The sequence below is a fragment of the Eleginops maclovinus genome, chromosome 18 (assembly GCF_036324505.1).
Source record: "Eleginops maclovinus isolate JMC-PN-2008 ecotype Puerto Natales chromosome 18, JC_Emac_rtc_rv5, whole genome shotgun sequence".
Taxonomy (NCBI): Eukaryota; Metazoa; Chordata; class Actinopteri; order Perciformes; family Eleginopidae; genus Eleginops; species Eleginops maclovinus.
In genome coordinates this window covers 27093007-27115216 of record NC_086366.1, presented here as the reverse complement: position 1 = coordinate 27115216, position 22210 = coordinate 27093007, and the positions used below count along the sequence as shown (strand labels likewise).

Below are 22210 nucleotides of genomic sequence, written 5' to 3'. Positions count from 1 at the left end.
ATGAATTGTTTAGCATTTACTTCAAAAAGAATAGTTGATATTGTGTTGTTATAGCAGCATTATATCATAATAAATAAAGGACATTTTAAAAGGACAATTTCACACATGGAATACATCTAGATGATGTCAGTCTGCAAAATGTGCTTTGAATGGGGACCAGCCGTAGACCTCTGCTGTTCCTTCCTGTGGGTTACAGAGACTTGGAAATTTCCACAGCATATCTTCTGGTAGTGGGGGATTGCTTTCGCGCTTTGCCCTCCAATCATGTACAAATTAATTATTAGATGAAACAAATGCATATAAAGACTACTCTGAATGTTAATGCTCATCAATAAGTATGAAATAAGTCATGGTGGTGCATAATATGACATTTTCACTTTCACAGTAGAGATGTGGAATACAAGCACATAAATAATGAGAGAGGACAATAATGCTTCCATCTGGGCTCCCCTCATCAGAGCACTCAATGGAATGCAGGGTGCTCAATTCTTTACACATTTGGTGAAATTACTTAGTATATTTACAACTATATAATCTGATTGTTTGACAACATGTAGGTGCTCACAACCCAGTTTGACCACATGAGGGAGCTAATATCCCCACTGCCATTCGACACATCTAGATCAATATGTAAATGGTCAGTGGGTCAATATTTGTGCACAAAATTTAGCCAATGGCATCACTTACAATTGCACTTCGAAAAGGCCGACTGCCTCGCCTGGGGTAAATCACTTTTTAGACTCTTTTATTGATTTCAGGCAAGTATATTACAAGGAAAATGATGCATGTCAATTATACCACTATTACATCAAATTATTTAGTTTCCTCAAGAACAAGTCATTTAAAGTGCATCCATCAGTTCATTTGTTTGGAAGATGTCATCAAGTTTTCAATTTCAGCACACTTCACTCTGTCCCTGAGAATGTAGTCACGGGCCAATGTGAGGCAGACCCTTACCACTGAGTTTGTGGACATCTGGCAGTTCAATTCCTACACCTCCAAATTCGATTTAGTATTTTTAGTATTTATTCTGCAGCGCCTGCCTCTAAACTGGCTTCTTAAGGGTTATCACGCTGTAGTGATCAGTCTGCATATCGCACAATACAGCAACAACGAAATTGGCATATTAATGACTTTCCAAGACACATAAAAAAAAGGGCTTTTCACAAGTTCATTTTGCGTTATCAATGAACTGTGCTATACTAACAATTTAGTTTAACCCTTAACCTAGCATTAGCTATGTGTGCTACATTTCTTAAATAACCAAAGTGACCGTGTCGCTAACATTAAGTCATTTAAATGTAATGCATCACAAATTATAATTCAGTCAAAATACTGCATATACATATCTTTCACCTTAATATGAAAATATTTCTGAACACTTAGTAGTAGTAAAATGTTGAATGCAGGAGTTTTGCTTGTAACAGAGTAGAATGCATTATTGCTACTTTTTTATTTATACCATCTGAACACATAATACTGCTGAATACTACTCGAAATCAAACACCATCAGGAAATGCAATTCAAACAACTGAATCATAAAATATCAGAATCATACATGAAATATGATTCCTGTATCCAGATTTCTTCATCGAGCACATGGATGAATAAGATAAATATAAGATATAAGAGTTTAATACAGGTTGAATTAACATACATTTCAAACCGTGGGATTGTTCCTCAATTGAAATCAAAATCAACAAACATCCTCCCTCCATCAGAGTGAAGGCTTACATTCTTACACTGTTTGATTGTATAACTATCAACCGTAGGATTTTCATAAATGTAGTTATAGAGCTAAATATACCATTTATTTGTATTACTTTTGTCATCCTAATGGAAACACAATGATGCTTTTGACAGTAAACATTATTACAAAATGTATATATATACATTTGTTTTGAGATAAGCATGTACAATTCATTTATCTGATTTCTAAATGTCTTTAAATAAGATCTGAATAATTTAGAGAGGGGCTTGACAAGTGAGTATAATAATAATAATAATAATAATAATAATATATATATTTATATAATATAATAATAATAGCTTTTAACATAAAACCTCACCATTTGATTATTTACATTAACACAATTATTTGTGTACATTACATGTTGTTGGAATAAGCAGATTATTGTAGTGTGACATTGGATGGACAGAGGCAGGTTAACATTTCCTGTTTCATTTGACATATCAGAGTCAATGGTTTTTAAAAAGGGAATTTTGGATATCCTTTTTTATCACTCCATGATACTGAATAAACAAACCCCTCTGTATACACCTTCAAAATAAAGACAGGAATGAAACTGGAGAGTTTGGTGTATATAAATTCTACTGAAGCTGAGACTTCTGGCTCACAACAAAGAACTCATTTTGAAGAAGATTGTGAAATGCCATACATTTAGAACTACAGGTAAATTTGGTCAAATATGTAACAGATCCAACGCACTTATGCAGATTAATTACACTAGGAACATTATATTTTGGTTCATAAGATTCCTGAAAATATTTTTGAATATTCAAAAAAGCATATGGTTGGCAGATGTAGGAGAAATTTACAGACGAAGTTTAGAATAATGAAGAGCTACTTGTGCATTTTTAATGTTGTTTTTTAACCAGTCTGAAAGAAGATTTGTTCAGGAAGAAATCAATGGATGCTTTTGCCTGTAGTGTCTCACCTTAAATAAAAGAATCAGAAATAGAAATGTCTCAACACACAGGCACAGAATCAAGCACTGTATTCATGCCTCCAACACTGAAAACGTAACTTCCCTGTAGTGTGATTGTTTGTGTCCTTTGCTGCATACGAACATACACTTCCTGTTTAACATGTTTTACCAGGTGTGTCCCTAACAGCAAGAATACCTGGTTTCATTTTTAGAAAGTGTGTCTGCGTATACAGGTGAGTGTTTGTTGGGCGGGTGCTGGTGGTGGTAGTAAATTGAGAAGGATATATATTTTTTGTGTGTGGGTGTGTGTAAATTCACAGAGCGCTGAGTACGTGTTTGCTCAGTAATCTCTGGCTGAACCTGTCTGATAGGTGTGGGCTGGCTGGCACTAACTTGCGCAGGTATGAAGAGAAACCCAGCTCAGTCCTGAGACAGGAGGGAATCTCCAGCACTTCTGTGACCAAACAGTTCACTTCTTTCAAAATCTAGGTGGAAAAGTCACTCAGATTCACCTGTACAAAGATCCGTGGAAAAGGAAAACCAGGGATCGAGGAAAGGCTGTTTTTTGGAAGGAGAAACACGGAGAGGAGAATACTTCAGAATGTGAAATAACCTGGAAGATATTCTTCGACTGCGGCTCGACCAATGGGTCTGGGATTCTAATGTGGCATTTCAGGCTCTGGGAAGTTCAAGATGTTGCTGTGTTCCTCAGCATCACATTATATATGTGTCACCTAGGTAAGCATTCCAACACATGTTTATGTTTTAAGTAGTGGGAGAAGTAATGTGTCCTTCAATTCAGTAACAGTTCCAACAACACACTGTGGAGTGTTTCCACAGTGTGTAAAGGATATTAAGGAAAATATACTTAAAGGTGATGATGGAGTTCCTTTGGATCCATTAACTAAGGATTCTTTTTATTTCGGATTAATCTAAAGACTATTTGCTCCATTATTCACTTGATGTTTGTTTTGTAAAAACAGTAAAAGTAGTAAGTAATACCTTCACAGTTAACATGAGCCAGAAGATACACCTGCACAGTGTTAGTCCAACCAACGCTCTGACCCTCCACATTATGACTGATACATTACAGCATTGTTAAAAGAAGAATAACTTCACTATGATTATCAGAAAAGTTGCTTGTACAGGCGTATATGTGTTTTTTGTAAAAATCTTTATTTATAAAGTAAATCAAAACTTCATATTAATGTAGGGAAGGAAACAAGTAAAACATTTGCTTTTTTAGTAGAAAGTGGCATGTACATAAAAATACTCAATGTTCATGTACTTCAATATTAAAGACGATACTTAAGTAGAAGTATTTAATTACTCTCCCCCTCTGCTTTGAGATCCTGCCTTTATGGCAATCCTATATTTACTCAAGGAGCTGAAATGAGAGCATGGCGGGAGTGTTACCTGTTCATTTTCTCAATCTCTTTGTCTTAGCATGCATAGCAGAAGGCTGAGTGGATATAAATGACACAGTCATGTGTCTCTGTGGATGTGTACTGTAAGCATCAGACTGCCCTGGTCCACATCCAAATTCCCAGTGCACTAGAGGAAACTCTGAATCCCAAAGAGAGTAAGAAAAAGGAGGAAAGAGCAGTACGACGTCATTAGAAATTAAAGTCAAGCTGCACAGTCTGAAGTTTCTCTGCTGAAAAACATAAACAAACAAATACAAGTATTTTCTAACTCAAATTCTTTAAACAAACAAACGACTTTTCTATATCAAATATTTCAAATCCACACAAACAACGAAAACATTTTAGTGTAATGGAAGTTTTTTGATTAATTGTTATTTGAGGTGGAATAATAAAAGGGCAGCCAGCTTCCCCACACCGCTTTGGGAGTTGGTTGGTTTCCTCAGGTGGAATTCTTTACCTGCGCCTCATTAAGCAAACACATCAGCAGAACCAGATACCGCACTGAAACTGTGAGGAAATATTTGATCAGGGGCAGCCAAAGCAGAGAGCAGCCCAACACTGCTGGCTACATTCAGATCAGTATTTCTCAGCTTGTTTGACAAGTTTTCTTCAGATACTAAGAGCAGCACATGTGTCTGTAAATGGAGGCGAAGGTGAGTGAGTCACAGTGTTGGTCTGCAGCACTGACTGGATGTGTCATAAGAGGCTACACATTTTATTTTTATGAACATATATTTATTGTGTCATACAATGAAATGCTCTGCGGTAATTACTGTCCTACCCAGTGGAGGAATGTATCAAAGCACTTCCTTAAGTTATTAACTTAAGCACCCTTTTGAGGTACATTCTTCAGTATTTTCTTTCCATGCTACTTTACTACATCTCAAAAATAAATAATGTACTTTTTAATTCAACACATTTCTGTATTTGAAAGTATTAGTTACATCACTGATGAACTAAAATACGTATATATGTATAGAAATAAACAAATAAAGGATGATGTGTTACATAAAGTCATCAAATTAGCTGCAATGTAAAAAGCAATGAACACATGACTGTATCAACGACTTATGTAATTCAATATAGTACAAACTGTTCTGAAATAATCAGTGTGCAGAATAAGTAATTGCTTTGGCTTTTTAAGTCTATTTTGATACTAATACTTTTTTACTTTGACTTTTTGAATCTGATCTCTTTCGCACTCCCTGTCTATTTATTCCAAAGAACATGTGTATTTACTTTTCACCTCCACAATGCATTTAACATTTAATCTAAAATACATATCTTTACTTTTTGTCTTCTTTGGAAGCTGGAGCCATCTCCATTCATTCTCCCCAGAGGAGCCTGACCAGGTCAGTGCAGGAGGATGTGTTTTTCTCGCTGGATGTTTCCTGCATCGGGATCCCCACCATACAATGGACCTTTATGTCAGGGGCGGTGAGCCGCACCATAGGGATTTGGCAGCCGGGGGTCTACACCAACATAACAGTGGACTACAGCAGCAGAGTGCAGACCTTCAACAATGGCTCCATGGGTCTGTCAGACCTGCGGCTGCAGGACGCAGGGTACTACGTGGTCACTGTCACAGAAGCAGCAGGAAGCAGCAAGGATGCTGGCTTTGTTCTGAAAGTGAACGGTGAGTGGATCTGGCCTTGTTCCTCATTCGACTTGTGGCACATGCGCTGACTGAAAGAGACCATAAATCACATACATAGACACTTACAGCGACTATAAAAAGGGGCAAAACACCCACAAAGAGACAGAAAACGAGAAAAATATGAAAAAATAAAAACGTATGAAGTGTGTATTGTTTTTATGTACCAGACAGGGGCCTTTTGTCTGTTTATAGGGGCCCATAATAAGATAAGATAAGATGTACCTTTATTAAGGAAAGCAGCAACAGATTGAGAAACAAAAAATAATCTGCCCTTATCTGCTGGCCAATAAAAGCAACAGCTAGTCAGACTTGAATACAAACAGCATGAACATGTACAACAAAAAATATATCCAGTGAACTGATTTCCTAAGCGCTGATGATCCTAATTGAAGTGTGGAATAACAGATTCCGTCTCAGGCAGTCTGACTGGTATCGGGTCTTGCTCAATAGCATTGGGGTAACAGTTGTTGGAAAACAGTAACCCTGCCCAGGTTTCCCAAACAAGGCTGTGAGTTTTAGAAGTGGACTTGTGACTGGAAATGTTTGATTCCAAGCCAGAAAAGCTCAGAGGCAGAGGTCTGACTGTGGTGTATGTGAACTGCAGAACTATTTCTCAATCTCTTTGTCTTAGCTTGCATAGCAGGGCAGAGTGGATATAAACAACACAGTCATGTGTCTCTGTGGATGTGTACTGTAAGCATCAGACTGCCCTGGTCCACATCCAAGTTCCCAGTGCACTAGAGGAAAATCTGAAGTCCAAAGAGAGTAAGAAAAAGGAGGAAAGAGCAGTACGACGTCATTGGAAATAAAAGTCAAGCTGCACAGTCTGAAGTTTCTCTGCTGAAAAACATAAACAAACAAATACAAGTATTTTCTAACTCAAATTCTTTAAATGCACACAAACATGGAAAACATTTGAGTATCTATGTAATGGAAGTGTTTTGACTAATTATTATTTTAAGTGTGATAATAAAAGGGCAGCTAGCTTCCCCACACTGTTTTGGGTGTTAGTCAGCATTGGTTTCCCCAGGTGGAATTCTTTACCTGTCCTTCATGAAGTTGTAAATCATTCCTGCAAAAAGAAACATAGATAAAGAAATAGGATAAATTAAACAAAAATATTTTAGAAAATTCATAAGAAAGAATGGTTCCCTTAGCACAGGCCCCATCACCTCTTAGGAGCAAACACACACACCATGAAACAAAAGTCTAGAGTAACATTTAGAATGTAGTATGTGATCTTTAGATCCAGCAGGAGCTTTGAGTTCATCTCAGTCATTCAGCATTAACTTTAGTGAACCTGATAACCTGATGCTGCATTTTATTTTTAAGAGGAAAACAGTTTAAAAAGTAAGATTTGTGACCTTAACAATAACTCATAGTGATGTCATTTCCTATATATCAGTTTTAGTCTGACGTGGTTTTTTTGTGTTTGCATCTCTGGAAAGTAATCTGAACTCATGTACCTTATGAAGTGAACCTGATCTGTGTGTGTGTGTGTATTTGTGTGTGTGTGTGTGTGTGTGTGTGTGTCCTGTAGAGGTGCTGTACGAGGACCTGCAGTACCTGTCCGTCTCGGCCTTAGCCCTGGCCTGTTTGACTGGCCTTCTCATGCTGGCTACCTGGCTGCTGGACAAGGCCTACAGGAAGATAGTAGCATGGAGACGCAGGAAACAGATGCCAGGTAAAGAAACGTGACATATAAGTCTGTAAAGTATGAGCCCCTTTATGAACAACACAGTTTGTATGAAACACCATCTTTCAAACACTTAAGATGAGGCACTTGAGCTAAAATCATTATCTTTTAAAGCACTATTTTGTGTAAAATTGTCTTATTTCGGATTAGTAGAGACAAAAACATCCAAAATAGACATTTAAATGTTTATTATCATTGTCTATTTACATCTGTATTTGTATTCACCAAAAGATAGTGTTAGTTAATGTGAATATTTAAACATAACATTTCAGAAGAAAAAAAAAATGTGCACAAAAAAGCACTTTAGGAAGAACTGTGTGTAACCCACAATGAAGAAATAAAATAATCAAATATTATTATAAAATATAATAAAATGTTTGTCAAGTTGATCACTTAAATGTAAAAAGGTAAAATATCAAACTTAAGTGAGGCTTGTTTACAGAATTGGAGCTTCCTCTAAGTAATTTGAGCCTTTGATATCAGTGGGTATTTAAACACATTTAGCCAACTCATATTTTGGATTAGTAGAAACAACAACATCCGAAATGTGTTTATTTCACAATTCTAAATCAATTTGCATCGCTAGTTTTCTTCTTATTCACCAGAAGATAATGTGAATATTTAAACAGAACATTTCAGATGAACAGAAAATATATTTGTCTCAATGAAATCTTGTCCAATTGACCTGTAGCATCGCCCCTAAAGATTCCCTTCCCTGCTCAATGAGTGATTTGCTGTGGTGAATAAAAGGGGGGGAGAGTTAGCGGCAAGCAAAGCTACTCCCCAAAAGCCAGTGATATAAGGCCTTAGGTTCCAAGTCAGGTAATGATATATACACACATGCTGACGAATAAAACATTTCAATTTCCATCCCTCACTATCCCAGAAAAAAACTGAGCTTGATCATCATTTTCTGTAAAAGTAAGAAGTACATCAGTTATTTTCCTTTGGCTGGATCTTGATTCAGATTAGTCTGAGTTGTGTTGCCCTGGAGTGCAGTTTACTCTCTGCTGCCTCATTGTGTGAAAGGTATCAATACGGCTTGATGGGTGTGAATGTGGGTAAGTGATGTGTAGTGTCTAAGTATGGGTGTGTTTGAGTACAAAGGTCTATTATAGTGCTGTTCTGTATGATGTGTTAAGTTTAAGTCTCCTTTTATGCAGCAAATGATGCCACGGAGCTGCAGCCTCTTTGATGGACGTGTGGCTGCGCTGTGCAGGGAGGAGACTACCTACTGTTCACTGAACTCAAGGAGCCTTTTCAACAGTTAGATGTAAATATAATGTATCTTATCATTTTCAGTTGAACACGTTACTTACACAGAGGAAGCGGTTTAATTATGAAAACTGTGTACCATGTTTACATTTGTATTAAACACACATGCTTTACAGCTCACTGAATTGAATGTAAATATATCCCTCATGATATTGGAAAACAATACATACTGTATTTATTTTCTAAACAAGTGAATTGTGTGGTTTTCTTTTCATTGTGGCTTTTTCAGAAAAAATCTCCAAACCAGGTACAGTGGGGCAAAAAAGTATTTAGTCAGCCACCAATTGTGCAAGTTCTCCCATTTAAAAAGATGAGAGAGGCCTGTAATTTTTATCATAGGTATACCTCAACTATGAGAGACAGAATGAGAAAAAAAAATCCAGGAAATCACATTGTAGGATTTTTAAAGAATTTATTTTCAAATGATTGTGGAAAATAAGTATTTGGTCAATAACAAAAGTTCATCTCAATACTTTGTTATATACCCTTTGTTGGCAATGACAGAGGTCAAACGTTTTCTGTAAGTCTTCACAAGGTTTTCACACACTGTTGCTGGTATTTTGGCCCATTCCTCCATGCAGATCTCCTCTAAAGCAGTGATGTTTTGGGGCTGTCGCTGGGCAACACGGACTTTCAACTCCCTCCAAAGATTTACTATGGGGTTGAGATCTGGAGACTGGCTAGCCCACTCCAGGACCTTGAAATGCTTCTTACGAAGCCACTCCTTCGTTGCCCTGGCGGTGTGTTTGGGATCATTGTCATGCTGAAAGACCCAGCCACGCATCATCTTCAGTGCCCTTGCTGATGGAAGGAGGTTCTCACTCAAAATCTCACGATACATGGCCCCATTCATTCTTTCCTTTACACGGATCAGTCGTCCTGGTCCCTTTGCAGAAAAACAGCCCCAAAGCATGATGTTTCCACCCCCATGCTTCACAGTAGGTATGGTGTTCTTTGGAAGCAACTCTGCATTCTTTCTCCTCCAAACACGACGAGTTGAGTTTTTACCAAAAAGTTCTATTTTGGTTTCATCTGACCATATGACATTCTCCCAATCCTCTTCTGGATCATCCAAATGCCCTCTAGCAAACTTCAGACGGGCCTGGACATGTACTGGCTTAAGCAGGGGGACACGTCTGGAACTGCAGGATTGAAGTCCCTGGCGGCGTAGTGTGTTACTGATGGTAGCTTCTGTTACTTTGGTCCCAGCTCTCTGCAGGTCATTCACTAGGTCCCCCCGTGTGGGTCTGGGATTTTTGCTCACCTTTTTTGTGATCATTTTGACCCCACGGGGTGAGATCTTGCGTGGAGCCCCAGATCGAGGGAGATTAGCAGTGGTCTTGTATGTCTTCCATTTTCTAATAATTGCTCCCACAGTTGATTTCTTCACACCAAGCTGCTTACCTATTGCAGATTCAGTTTTCCCAGCCTGGTGCAGGTCTACAATTTTGTCTCTGGTCTCCTTTGACAGCTCTTTGGTCTTGGCCATAGTGGAGTTTGGAGTATGACTGTTTGAGGTTGTGGACAGGTGTCTTTTATACTGATAACGAGTTCAAAAAGGTGCCATTAATACAGGTAACGAGTGGAGGACAGAGGAGCCTCTTAAAGAAGAAGTTACAGGTCTGTGAGAGCCAGAAATCTTGCTTGTTTGTAGGTGACCAAATACTTATTTTACCGAGGAATTTACCAATTAATTCATTAAAAATCCTACAATGTGATTTCCTGGATTTTGTTTTCTCATTCTGTCTCTCATAGTTGAAGTGTACCTATGATAAAAATTACAGGCCTCTCTCATCTTTTTAAATGGGAGAACTTGCACAATTGGTGGCTGACTAAATACTTTTTGCCCCACTGTATCAGACCTACAAAAAAAAGGTCCACTAAGTTCAAAGGTGAACTAAAACCTCAAAGGGAGTAAAGGGTCAGCTCATATTAAGACATTTGATACTGTAAAGGTAAAGAGCACATCAACACTTTCCTCACAGTGAACTAAATGAACCATTAGTCTTTAAAACACATCTAATTCATAGCTACATTCTTATGATATTTTGACAAATCAACACAAACACATGGACAGAATTCATCTTTTATTTTGTATGAAATAATGTCAGGCACACACCTCACGTTAACAAATTCAGAGAGGGCAGCACACACTCCTGGAGGGGAAATTATGACAGTATTCAAAGTCCATGAATTGGGTAAAAAAGGTGTATGGGAGTGTACAAGTCTTTGACAGAGGTGTGTGTCATGGCTCCTGTGTGCCACTAACCCTTTCCTTTACTACTGTATATTAACCAGCGTGTGTGTATGAAGAGTGTGACGGGATCTAGGGGCAGGGAGTCAATGCAGCCATGAGGAGCTCCATCTTGTACACAAAGTTCCGGCCCTCCATCTTGCTCCAGTGGACCTCTTTGCTGGGCCCTCGGAGGTGGCTCCACTTGGCGTCCTGGATGACGTCGCTCTTGGGCAGCTCTTTGGTCTGGCTGCGAGGGAACTGGACCAACACTTTGCAGCCGCTCTCTGGGCCGTTACGCACTGAATAGACAAACAGACGCACGTAAAATGTTAATCCACGCATACTTGGTCAGGTGAGATAATGAGGAAGTTCGGTTTCACTTTTTAAACCGTCCTGGGACACTGTCATAGATAACAATCATTCTTGATGTTTATGTAGCACAAGAGTTCTTTTGTGGTGAGGTGAATCTCTCATAATGATCCCTCAACTTGTTTCATCCTGTCAGCCTCAGCTCAGAGTGGAGACTGGGTGTGGCCTGGTTGCCTTAAGCAAGAGCATTGCATGAGTTGCTTCACTGGCTCAGGGAAAAGGGAAAGTTGAGCTTTTTGGTTCAAAATGCAACAGGTCTCAACAGGGCTGCATTGAATTCTGGTCAATTGCAGCTAATTGTGATTGCCATTTTTTGTCATGCATTTCTTCCCCTGTGACTGTTTAATGTCATCACATTTAAGTTTTTTAAATCTATCTTCTTGTTCGGTTCAGAGATACCGACACGAAAGTCCAATAAAACTGATAGGTCAACGTTATTAAGCTATCAAGCTAGTTAGTTCAGCTGGATCTCTGGCAAGTTATCAAGGCTTCACCCGTTAGATGATTTAAACAAATCAGAATAGATTTTCTTCAGAGAGAGGTAAACTTCCTATGAGGATGTCACAAGGTGAGAGGCAAAAAGTCGCCTCCATATCTACGCCATCGGAGCGCAGCTTCCCTATGGCCGGCATCATCAAGAATCCTTACCGGAGCTTCTGCTGTTTATACCGCTGGCAGGCGGACCGCTCCGTCCATGCGCTGCGACTAATGCACTTTCTACGTGTACCATTTAATTTATATTTCAAAGGTTCATTACTACAGTTTACCATGCCTTTGAAACTGACACCATTTTGTGAGAAAAAATAAATCGATAATATTAATAATCATAATAAGTTAGATACGTGCACCGATTAGTCGACTTATCGCCTGAATTGACGACTATTAATCGACCAGAAGAATCTTTAGTCGAGGTCCACCCTACTCGTCTCACCTGAGATGGCGTACTCTCCGTTGGGAGAGGCGACGGTGACAGCCGAGGCGTTCCCAATGCTCTCCACTGGGCCCAGGCCCACGTGGTTACTGAAGCTGAGGACGTGCCAGCCCATCACTTTGGCCAGCTGCTGGACGGCATGCACCTGATGCTGCGACATCTGGCAACACACAACATGTCAGTGAGAGGACGGACTACAGTCCTGCATTCCAGACCTAATAAAGTCAAAGTATGCATGTATAATTAACAGAAGAGGGAAATGGTAATAGAATCAATCAAATGTGTTATACTATATGGTGTTTCTAGATGTGATTGTAGATCAAGGTAGTGCTTCCTTTAATGCATTAATACACTACACCGCGTTCCAAATTATTATGCAAATTGGATTTAAGTGTCATAAACATTACATTTTTTGTTTTTCAATTAAACTCATGGATGGTATTGTGTCTCAGGGCTCTTTGGATCATTGAAATCTATCTCAGACACCTATGATAAATAGTTTGCCAGGTGAGCCCAATTAAAGGAAAACTACTTAAGAAGGACGTTCCACGTTATTAAGCAGGCCACAGGTTTCAAGCAATATGGGAAAGAAAAAGGATCTCTCTGCTGCCGAAAAGCGTCAAATAGTGCAATACATTGGACAACTTATGAAAACATTACATATTTCACCAAAACTTAAGCGTGATCATCATACTGTGAGGAGATTTGTGACCGATTCAGAGCACAGGCGGGTTCGTGCAGATAAAGGCATAATGAGGAAGGTTTCTGCCAGACAAATTCATCGGATTAGGAGAGCAGCTGCTAAAAAGCCATTACAAAGCAGCAAACAGGCATTTGAAGCCGCTGGTGCCTCTGGAGTCCCGCGAACCTCAAGGTGTAGGATCCTCCAGAGGTTTGCAGTTGTGCATGACCCTAATATTCGGCCACCCCTAAACAATGCCCACAAGCAGAAACGGTTGCTGTGGGCTCAGAAATACATGAAGACTAACAGTTGAGTGTCGTGCAACCCTGGGTGGTCCAGATGGATGGAGTAGTGGATGGCTGCGACATCAGCAAGGAGGTGGCGGAGTCATGTTTTGGGCCGGGATCATAGGGAGAGCTGGTAGGCCCCTTTAGGGTCCCTGAAGGTGTGAAAATGACCGTCGGCAAAGTATATAGAGTTTCTCACTGACCACTCTCTTCCGTGGTACAAAAAGAAGAACCGTGCTTTCCGTAGTCAAATCATCTTGATGCATGACAATGCACCATCTCATGCTGCAAAGAATACCTCTGTGTCATTGGCTGCTATGGGCATAAAAGGAGAGAAACTGGTGTGGCCCCCATCTTCCCCTGACCTCAACCCTATTGAGAACCTTAGAGCATCCAAGGCAAAAGATCTATGAGGGTGGGAGTTCACATCAAAACAGCAGCTCTGGGAGGCTATTCTGACAACCTGCACAGAAATTCAACCAGAAACTCTCCAAAAACTCACAAGTTCAATGGATGTAAGAATAGTGAAGGTGATATCAAAGGAGGGGTCCTATGTTAACGTGTAACTTGGCCTGTTAACATGTTTTTGATTGAAATAGATTTTGATTTCAGTAAATATGACCTCCTAATGCTGCAAATTCAACAAATGACCATTTTTAGTTCTTTACAACCTATAAAATGTTTTGAAACTCTGTAGTGCATAATCATTAGGAACAGTGCAATTTGAGCTTTTTAAGAATACTGTAATCATTGGGAAGTGTGTTCAATAAAATTAGAATTATACTCTAACGGTTGATGACCTGAAAATTATACTGATTATCATTTGCATCGACTATTTAGGAAAATCTGAGAAAGATATCACTTGCATAATAATTTGGAACGCAGTGTATATAGCGCAGTTTTCCTGAGAGAACTCTCAATTTTACAATATCTCTAAAAGTCAGCCCTGTTTTGAACTTTGTGATGATGCATTTATCCTACACAAGAGGCTTTTTAAAAAGTTTATTTAGCTGTAGTTGAGAAAATTAAGGAGATCATTCACAACAAATAAAGAAACTAAAGCTGTCAGATAAATGTAGGGGAGGTCAAAGTACTTCCCCTCTGAGGTGTGATGGAGAAGATAAGGTTGCATAAAACCAAAATACTGTAATAGATTACAGTAGCTAGAATTTTCCTAAAGGGGTTTGCAACCAGCTGAGAAACATTAGAATGGGAGGTATTCAAATAAACATATGTGCAAATGTTTAACTTCCCTCCATGTTGCCAGATCCCAGAAGTATCTGTAGCTCAAACAAAAGCACTAGACCCAGCAGCAGGACGACCTGAAAACCAACTTGTGCGGAGCTCTGTGTTCTGGCAAAATGAACATTCATTTACTTCTGTATGCACCACACACACGCACGCACACACACGTATGAGGGAACTGAGATACCTGTGAGAGGAGGAAGTCCTGCAGTTCCTGTTCCTGGTGTGACAGTGTGACCACCCGTCCGTCTCTGTGCACCACCCTGATCTGCTCCACTCCAATGTTCAGCTGCAGCTGGATGGACCTACACACACACACACAAACACACAGACAGACAGACAGACAGAGACACACAAACACACACACACACACACACACACACACACACACACACACACACACACACACACACACACACACACACACACACACACACACACACACACACACACACACACACACACACACACACACACACACACACACACACACACACTTTGAGCTGCACTGGTCAGACACTTGGCCGGTGAGGATTCAACATTTGAGCTAAATATTGAGGAATGCTTTTGACTTTTTGTTTCATGTATTTGTGTTTCAGTACTTCTCCCCCATGCATTAAAAATAACAGCAGTCCACCAACAAATAAAGTGATTCAATTCTTTGTGGAAAAAAAGAGAAATTCAAGGATATTGTATCCGCTTAAAAACATTCATGATATGCATCCCTAAAAAAAGATCGGTTCCTAAACAGGAGGCAGCTTTTCGAGTGACGTACACTGCCCGGCCAAAAAAACGGTCACACACTCTAATATTGTTGGACCGCCTTTAGCTTTGATTACGGCACGCATTCGCTGTGGCATCGTTTCCACAAGCTTCTGCAATGTCACAACTTTTATTTCTGTCTTGCATGAATTTTTCGCCAAGATCTTGTATTGATGACGCGAGATTCGGACCACTGTGCAAAGTCTTCTCCAGCACATCCCAAAGATTCTCAATGGGGTTCAGGTCTGGACTCTGTGGGGGCCAATCCATGTGTGAAAATGACGTCTCATGCTCCCTGAACCACTCTTTCACAATCTGAGCCCGATGGACCCTGGCATCTTGGAACAGCCCGTGCCATCAGGAGGAACAAATCCATTGATGGAATAACCTGGTCCTTCAGTATATTCAGGTAGTCAGCTGACCTCATTCTTTGGGCACGTTGCTGAACCTAGACCAGACCCACTGCAGCATCCCCAGATCATAGCACTGCACCCACAGGTTTGTAGAGTAGGCACTAGGCATGATGGGTGCATCACTTCAGCCACCTCTCTTCTTCCCTTGATGTGTCCATCAGTCTGGAACAGGGTGAATCTGGACTCATCAGTCCACATGACCTTCTTCCATTGCTCCAGAGTCCAATCTTTACGCTCCCTAGCAAATTGAATCCATTTTTTCCGATTAGCCTCACTGACAAGTGCTTTTCTTACGGCTACACAGCTGTTTAGTCCCAATCCCTCGAGTTCCCTTCGCATTGTGTGTGTAGAAATGCTCTTACTTTCACTATTAAACATAGCCGTGAGTTCTACTGTCGTTTTTCTACAATTGTATTCCACCAAACGTTTAAGTGATCGCCGATCACGATCATTGAAGATTTGTTTCCGACCACATTCCTTCCTGGAAGACGATGTTTCCCCACTGTCCTTCCAGTTTTTAATAATGTGTTGGACAGTTCTTAACCTGATGTTAGTAGTTTCAGCAATCTCTTAGATGTTTTCTCTGCTTGATGCGTGCCAATAATGTGACCCTTCTGAAACAGATTAACGTCTTTTCCACGACCACAGGATATGTCTTTCCACATGACTGTTTAACAAATGAGAAGCTACTCACTGCATCAGTTAGGGTTGATAACTTGTTGCCAGCAGAAACATAATCCCCCATGCAGTAATTATTCAATGAGAGGCTCTTACGTATTTGCTTAGTTAAATCTGGGTGGTGAGCTTTTTTTGGCCGGGTAGTGTATTTCTATTATGTTGCCAGCGGCAAACACCTTCCTGCTCAGGTTCTTCCTCTATCCTTCCTCCCTCTCATCCACTTACTTGCAGATCTGTTCGTAGCCCTGAGAGGTGATGAGCACCTTGACGCTGGACTCGTACACATCGTTGATGTTGGACCAGTGAGCCTGGATCTGGGGGTCTTCTATGCGGCTGGCCAGGCTGTCGATGGTCCGCGCCGTCCTGATGGTCACAAACATTTACACAAATTTAAATAACGGGCTAAAAAATAAAGCTTATACAGGACGTCACTCAGCATTTTAAAACCAACAGTTCTTAGCTTGTTCATATACTGTTTTGTCCTGAGTTTAAATTACGATGAGCGAAAGACAAAGTGCACCATCTACTGGCCAAACGTGGAAATCGTAAGGGAGTTTCATATAGATATATATATATTAGTGATGCGCGGGTTAAGGATTTTTAACCCCCGCACCAACCCAACCCATCGTGACAGCCAATCCGCACCGCCCGACCCGCAAAATTACGCTCTGATTTTTTAACCCAACCCGACCCAACCCGCGAAAATGGGAGAAGAAAAAAAAAAAGATACCAGTGAGTTTACGTCGTGATTTGCCAAACGGTAGGCCTATTGACGAGGGGTTTTGCTCACAATTATGAGGAGATGCACGGCAGGCTATTATTTTCGCTAAACAAATGATTGACAGGAGGCATAGCTCGCAGCTTGCTGCTGCCTTCTGACGTGCTGCCTGTGTGCGGTGCATGAGACGGAGCGGGAAGAGAGGGAGAAAACCCCATTTTATCCTTACACAAAAGACAAGCATATGAACGGATACATATAACTATAATAGCTGGAATAATTGCGATTTTTACCCGACCCGCCCGCTACCCGCATTTTCCACGGAAAAAACAACCCGGCCCGCCCGACCCGCGGACCCACGGGTTTTGGGCCAGCCCGCGCATCACTAATATATATCTATATCTACATATATATATATATATATCTATATGTAGATATAGATATATATATATATGTAGATATATATATATATATATATATATATCTATATCTACATATATATATATATAGATATACACATATCTCTCTCTTTATATATATATATCTTAATTATTCTTTTTATATTTAATGTTTCCATTTTTAATAGGGGTTTACAATCAATAATATGCTATATATGTTATAGTCTGAATTCTACCTGCGTTTGAAGTACATTTGAATACCTGTACATACATCTGTATTTTTCCTTCAAAATGTTATTTTTTAATAAATTGCACGAATGGTAAACTTTCTGTAAGTAACATACTGCAATTACACTGTAAATTAAGCATCATTTCTTTAACAAAAGAAAGAAAATAACAGCTGGTAAGATTAAAGCTACCTGCTCCGTAGGAAGATGTGTTTGGCCTGTTTGATGATCTTCTCCAGAAGGCCCTCATTCTGCTGCAGGTTAGAGATCTCAGCTTTGTCGTAGGCCAGGGGCCCCGCGAGGCGCATGCGTTTGTGGCCAAAGGGGGCGCTGGCAGGATGAGGCATCACCACAGAGCTCAGCTGCTGCTTGTGGAACTGTACAAGAGGAGACGTCGTTAATTCAGAGAATTGGTTCAAATGTAAGCAGTTAAAAGAAATAAAAGACTGGTGCTCGTGGTAGTTTTTCTAGATATATTTAGGGCAGTATTTTTCCTGGTTTGAATGTTTTGCAGGATGTATCTTACCATGACCAAAAATTGCGCAGAAAAATGAGCAGAAAAAGAATGTGGTGTTTTTGTTTGTTTAACTTTCCTAACAGGACAATAAAGACTGAACTGAAGTTAAACTGTTGACTAAGTTCACTTACAATTTCATTTTTTTTGAACAATTGTGAACAAAAGATGATATGCCCCAGATATTTTGCAGTTAAAAACACATGTATCACTACTCTCAGGTGGACAAAGTACAGAATGGTCAAATTGTTTCAAAATGTCTTTTGGAATCTCCCCGGCTCCATTCTTGTTATTTATCGACTAACATCACTGCTGAATCAATATATGTGATTTGAACACAGCTTTACATGCAGGGTGGCTTCAGTGTCTCACCTCTCTCATCATCTGATGCAGATTGTGTTCCAGTACGTAAAGGTGGTCGTCTGGTTTGGGTTTCTCTGGAGATGCTCGATGGTTCTTCTTCTCCCCCGTGGAGTGGCAGAGTGAGATGGACAGCTGCAGTCCTATAGAGGAACAAACAGTAGATTTGTTTTATGCCCCTATACAGAGAGGAAACAGGCTCCAGACACACAGATGGCAAAATGTTATTCTGTCTATTGTCCCCTTTTCACTATGGGTCCTAATGTAGAAATAATACAACATAGCACAGGCCTATAGTGATACACTTCAGTGTTTTACAGGCGACAAACAGTGATGTTCTTGTGAAAACGTCAAACAAAACATGTCCTCAGCGTTGTGACCTGGGAAGGGCTGTGAGATGATCTGATTCTTCACAACGATGTGAGGGATCTGGGATTTAATCTGGACGGCTTCTCTCGACAGCTGGGCGAAGATCTCCTTACACAGCAAAACGTTCTGAGCCGCCTCGAGCTTCACATGCCACTGCTGGGTGCCTGGGTTCAGAGGAGCAAATGAAAAAGATGGAGAAGAGATGAGCGCAGGACAAAAAGAGTTTAGGTGATGAGGGAATATGCGGGATGAAGAGAAAAAGAGAGCAAGACAATCCCAGAAATAACATTAATGCTTTCAATGATTTGCAACTCTGGGTTGGGATTGAACCATACCTGCTTTGGTTTTTGGAGGTCTCCTGAACAGGTTGACAGTCCCCAGATCACCAATGTCTGGAGATTGTTTCTGGATGGACACCTGAAGACATAAACCGCACTTGAGTTTTACAACAACACAATTCTGGAACACATTAGACGTCACAATTAAACAAATAGAAAGAGCTTTAGCTGGACTACAGGAAATCCACCAAATCGCTCTGCATTACTAACTCTGATGTTCACAGGTGCTTCAAGAAATCTCATTCGTTTTCCTGTTTATTTTCCTCTCATGAGTTGAGTGAGTGAGAAATGTGTTATCAATGAGCTCCAGATGCTAATCACTGCTTGCAAAGTCAAATCCACACAGATGTTTCCTTGTTACCTCTCATGGAAAAAACATGAGTTGTGTTTTTTATTTTTACCTTGATATAAGCAGATCCTTCCAAATCACTGGGGATCTGCACATCTAGGGGGCAGTAGTCCTCCGGGGTCTTTTTGTCCAGATCAATATCTGTGTTCTTGATCACCTCAAACGTGCCGTGGTGAGGAAAAAGGGAACCTGCATGGGTAAATATTCAAAACATTTCATTTTACATTCTGTTCTTGTTTATCTTATTCTGTTTACATGTGTATAGACTCCTGGTATTTACTTGGTCACTTACAACATTATCTGCGTTATTTAGGTTATTGTATTTATTTATTTTCTGACATGTTAATAGTTCACTTCATCTGCATTTCTTGCACAGTGGTCTTGCACTATTTATTCTATTCTGTTTTTTCTTGCACTATTTTATTGTTTTTTTAATGTGTTTTATTGTTTTGGCTCTTATATAGACTATGTTGCATTGCTGGAGGAGCCTGGGACTTCAGACTTGTATTTCCATATCTACACTGTAGCTACTGTGCATATGACAATAAAGCCTTTGAGTCTTTGAACAAGCCCTTAGAAGTCTATATCAGAGGTGTTCTCACCTGCGCTGCGGTAGCTCAGGTCTCCCAGGATCTTGTCTCCCACCTTGCGTAGTTTCCACTGGGAGCGGAGGCGTAGAAGCTCCGAGTTGAAGTCCCTCTGCCTCCTGTTCTCTTGGTTCTCTGCTACTGACTTACTGAGCTTCTCTGCTCCCTTCAGGAGGAGCTGTGCTGCTGTGCCCAATAACTTCTTTTTACTGATCAGCTGGAAGACTTGAGGGGTCTGCACAAGGCAAAAAATGCTGTTATGCATTGAAAGTATTTATGTCAAATGTTTTATATTTTCGCTCTTATCAGCAGTGCTATTTATCAATCTAGATTGTTTTGGTGTGAGAACTAAACTACACAAATGTAATGTATTCTCAGAAATCATGACCGGATTACTCAATTACTTGTGTTTTTCTTCACTACATGCACCAAAACATTGTTAAGAATTACGCGTGCAAAAATATATACTTTGGATTTTGGGGTGGACTGCAGCTGTAAAGGACAGCAGTGATTATGATATTCCTCAGTTTACCTTGTTAGCTGCTGGATCCTGAGACACTGGGTCTAAAGCCATGTACTTTTTCTCCTTCACCACACTGAGCACGTCGTGGAGCACACACATCTCCGTCAGGGCGCTGCGCAGGTTGTTACGCACAGAGTCCCAGGGCCAAAGAGACGGCTGGAACTTCACTGTTCCTGTTGGAGAAAAACACAAATCAGGTTTTATTCTAAAACACAATCCCAGGTTGAAGCTTATTGTATATATATATAAAAGAAATCACTGAATTGACAACATCTCTAATGCAATGTTTATCTCATGTTTTCCTTTAAATGTCCTTTATATGTTACCTTCCTCTTCCTCTGTCTCCTGCTTGTTCCACTCTCGGTCCCTGGTTTCGCCTTCGACCCCATCCTCCTCGGAGTCAGATCCCTGGCTGAAGTCAATTCTTTGTGCCAACTTTGCCAGGTTCTGGGACATGGAGAGAGGAGGGACATATGTTTCTGTTCCATCAAGGGCCACTTCCTGCACCTGCTTCTCACAGGTAGACTCGATGCTGACCCTCACTGCTGAACCTCCAGACATGATGACTAGGCTGATACAAGGGAGACAAGCAGAGAGGTCAATCATCAAACTGTCAGAGGCACCTGTAGAGAACAGGACATGTAGGACATTCAGCCGAGTGGATTACTGCATTTGAAATTTTCTAAAGCCAGTCTGAAAAGAGATGACTTAATAAAAATGAACTTCATAAATGTTTACTGTCATGTTCAGACAAGGCTGATAGCCACTTAGGCATTTTAATACTTGGATGATTTCCTTGTCCGAGTGGTGAAATGTAACTAAGTACATTTACTCAAGTACTCTTAATGACACATTTGAGATACGTGTACTTAACTTGAATATGTTCCTCTTGTGCATCGCTATGTCAGAGAATGTTCTACTTTTTACTGCACTACTTTTTTCTGTAAGGATTTTAATGTTTCGAATGCAGTATGACATTGTACATATAGTGCTGTATTTTTACAGTTCTGTTTACTTATTAGGGTTATTTCTAAATAATCAAATAGCTGTATAAATAACGTACCAATTGTTGCTAGCTAACAGCATTCAATTGTGTATTTCAGATTCTAGCTAGCAAAGCTTGCTAGCGTTAGCCACTTGCTAATCTTAATGGACAAATGTAAGAACGAGATCTCAAAAGCAGTCATAAGAATGACAACATTATTCGTGTAATTCTTACCTATAGCATGCACCGGTCACAAGTACATAAAGGTATTTCACTCGAGTGGAATATTATTTCCAGTACAGATATGAATGGTTTATTCTTCACTCTCCACACACACAACCAACTGCAGTGCACTCTGCTGCCCCCTAGCGTTACGCCAATGGGTATATGGCGGGCTGCAAACCAACGGTTAAAGCTGCATGCTGCCACCTTCTGTACCGGAGTGTGTACCTGCAAGACTGAAAGACAATTTCTTTAATTCATTCAATTAAAGAAGGGGGGAAAAGTGGCTGTAT

General features: G+C 40.1%; 2 protein-coding genes across 3 annotated transcripts; one reads left to right on the top strand and one right to left on the bottom strand.

The window, feature by feature from the left end:
• The first annotated feature begins 2838 nt into the window (after positions 1-2838).
• LOC134880140 (V-set and transmembrane domain-containing protein 5) lies at positions 2839-8919 on the top strand. 2 transcript variants are annotated; one of them, XM_063906868.1, is made up of 5 exons: positions 2839-2902; positions 3159-3407; positions 5406-5732; positions 7294-7437; positions 8613-8919. In XM_063906868.1, exons 2-5 carry the CDS (start codon positions 3332-3334, stop codon positions 8642-8644), a joined length of 579 nt encoding a protein of 192 aa, XP_063762938.1. In that variant the 5' UTR covers positions 2839-2902; positions 3159-3331; the 3' UTR covers positions 8645-8919. The 2 variants fall into 2 exon arrangements, with proteins under 2 accessions (XP_063762938.1, XP_063762939.1); XM_063906869.1 differs by lacking the exon at positions 2839-2902 and adding an exon at positions 3054-3070.
• A 1879-nt stretch (positions 8920-10798) lies between these two features.
• Positions 10799-22058, bottom strand: med17 (mediator complex subunit 17). Its single transcript, XM_063906867.1, has 13 exons — positions 21930-22058; positions 21037-21281; positions 20720-20883; positions 20203-20422; positions 19653-19789; positions 19249-19330; positions 18925-19077; positions 18557-18687; positions 17863-18047; positions 16553-16690; positions 14662-14779; positions 12261-12420; positions 10799-11259 (listed from the first exon to the last, which is right to left on the bottom strand). The coding sequence occupies exons 2-13, from the start codon at positions 21269-21271 to the stop codon at positions 11051-11053; spliced, it is 1932 nt and encodes a 643-aa protein (XP_063762937.1). The 5' UTR covers positions 21272-21281; positions 21930-22058; the 3' UTR covers positions 10799-11050.
• Between the last annotated feature and the right edge of the window lie 152 nt (positions 22059-22210).

Excerpts from the sequence above, each read along its gene's own strand:
- LOC134880140 (XM_063906868.1), top strand. The coding sequence starts at position 3,332 with ATGTGGCATTTCAGGCTCTGGGAAGTTCAAGATGTTGCTGTGTTCCTC. Across the intron at positions 5,733-7,293 it reads CTTTGTTCTGAAAGTGAACG|AGGTGCTGTACGAGGACCTG; the intron begins GTGAGTGGATCT and ends TGTGTCCTGTAG. Across the intron at positions 7,438-8,612 it reads ACGCAGGAAACAGATGCCAG|CAAATGATGCCACGGAGCTG; the intron begins GTAAAGAAACGT and ends CCTTTTATGCAG.
- med17 (XM_063906867.1), bottom strand. The coding sequence starts at position 21,271 with ATGTCTGGAGGTTCAGCAGTGAGGGTCAGCATCGAGTCTACCTGTGAG. Across the intron at positions 20,884-21,036 it reads GGAGACAGAGGAAGAGGAAG|GAACAGTGAAGTTCCAGCCG; the intron begins GTAACATATAAA and ends TTTCTCCAACAG. Across the intron at positions 18,048-18,556 it reads TGCATCAGATGATGAGAGAG|TTCCACAAGCAGCAGCTGAG; the intron begins GTGAGACACTGA and ends CCTCTTGTACAG.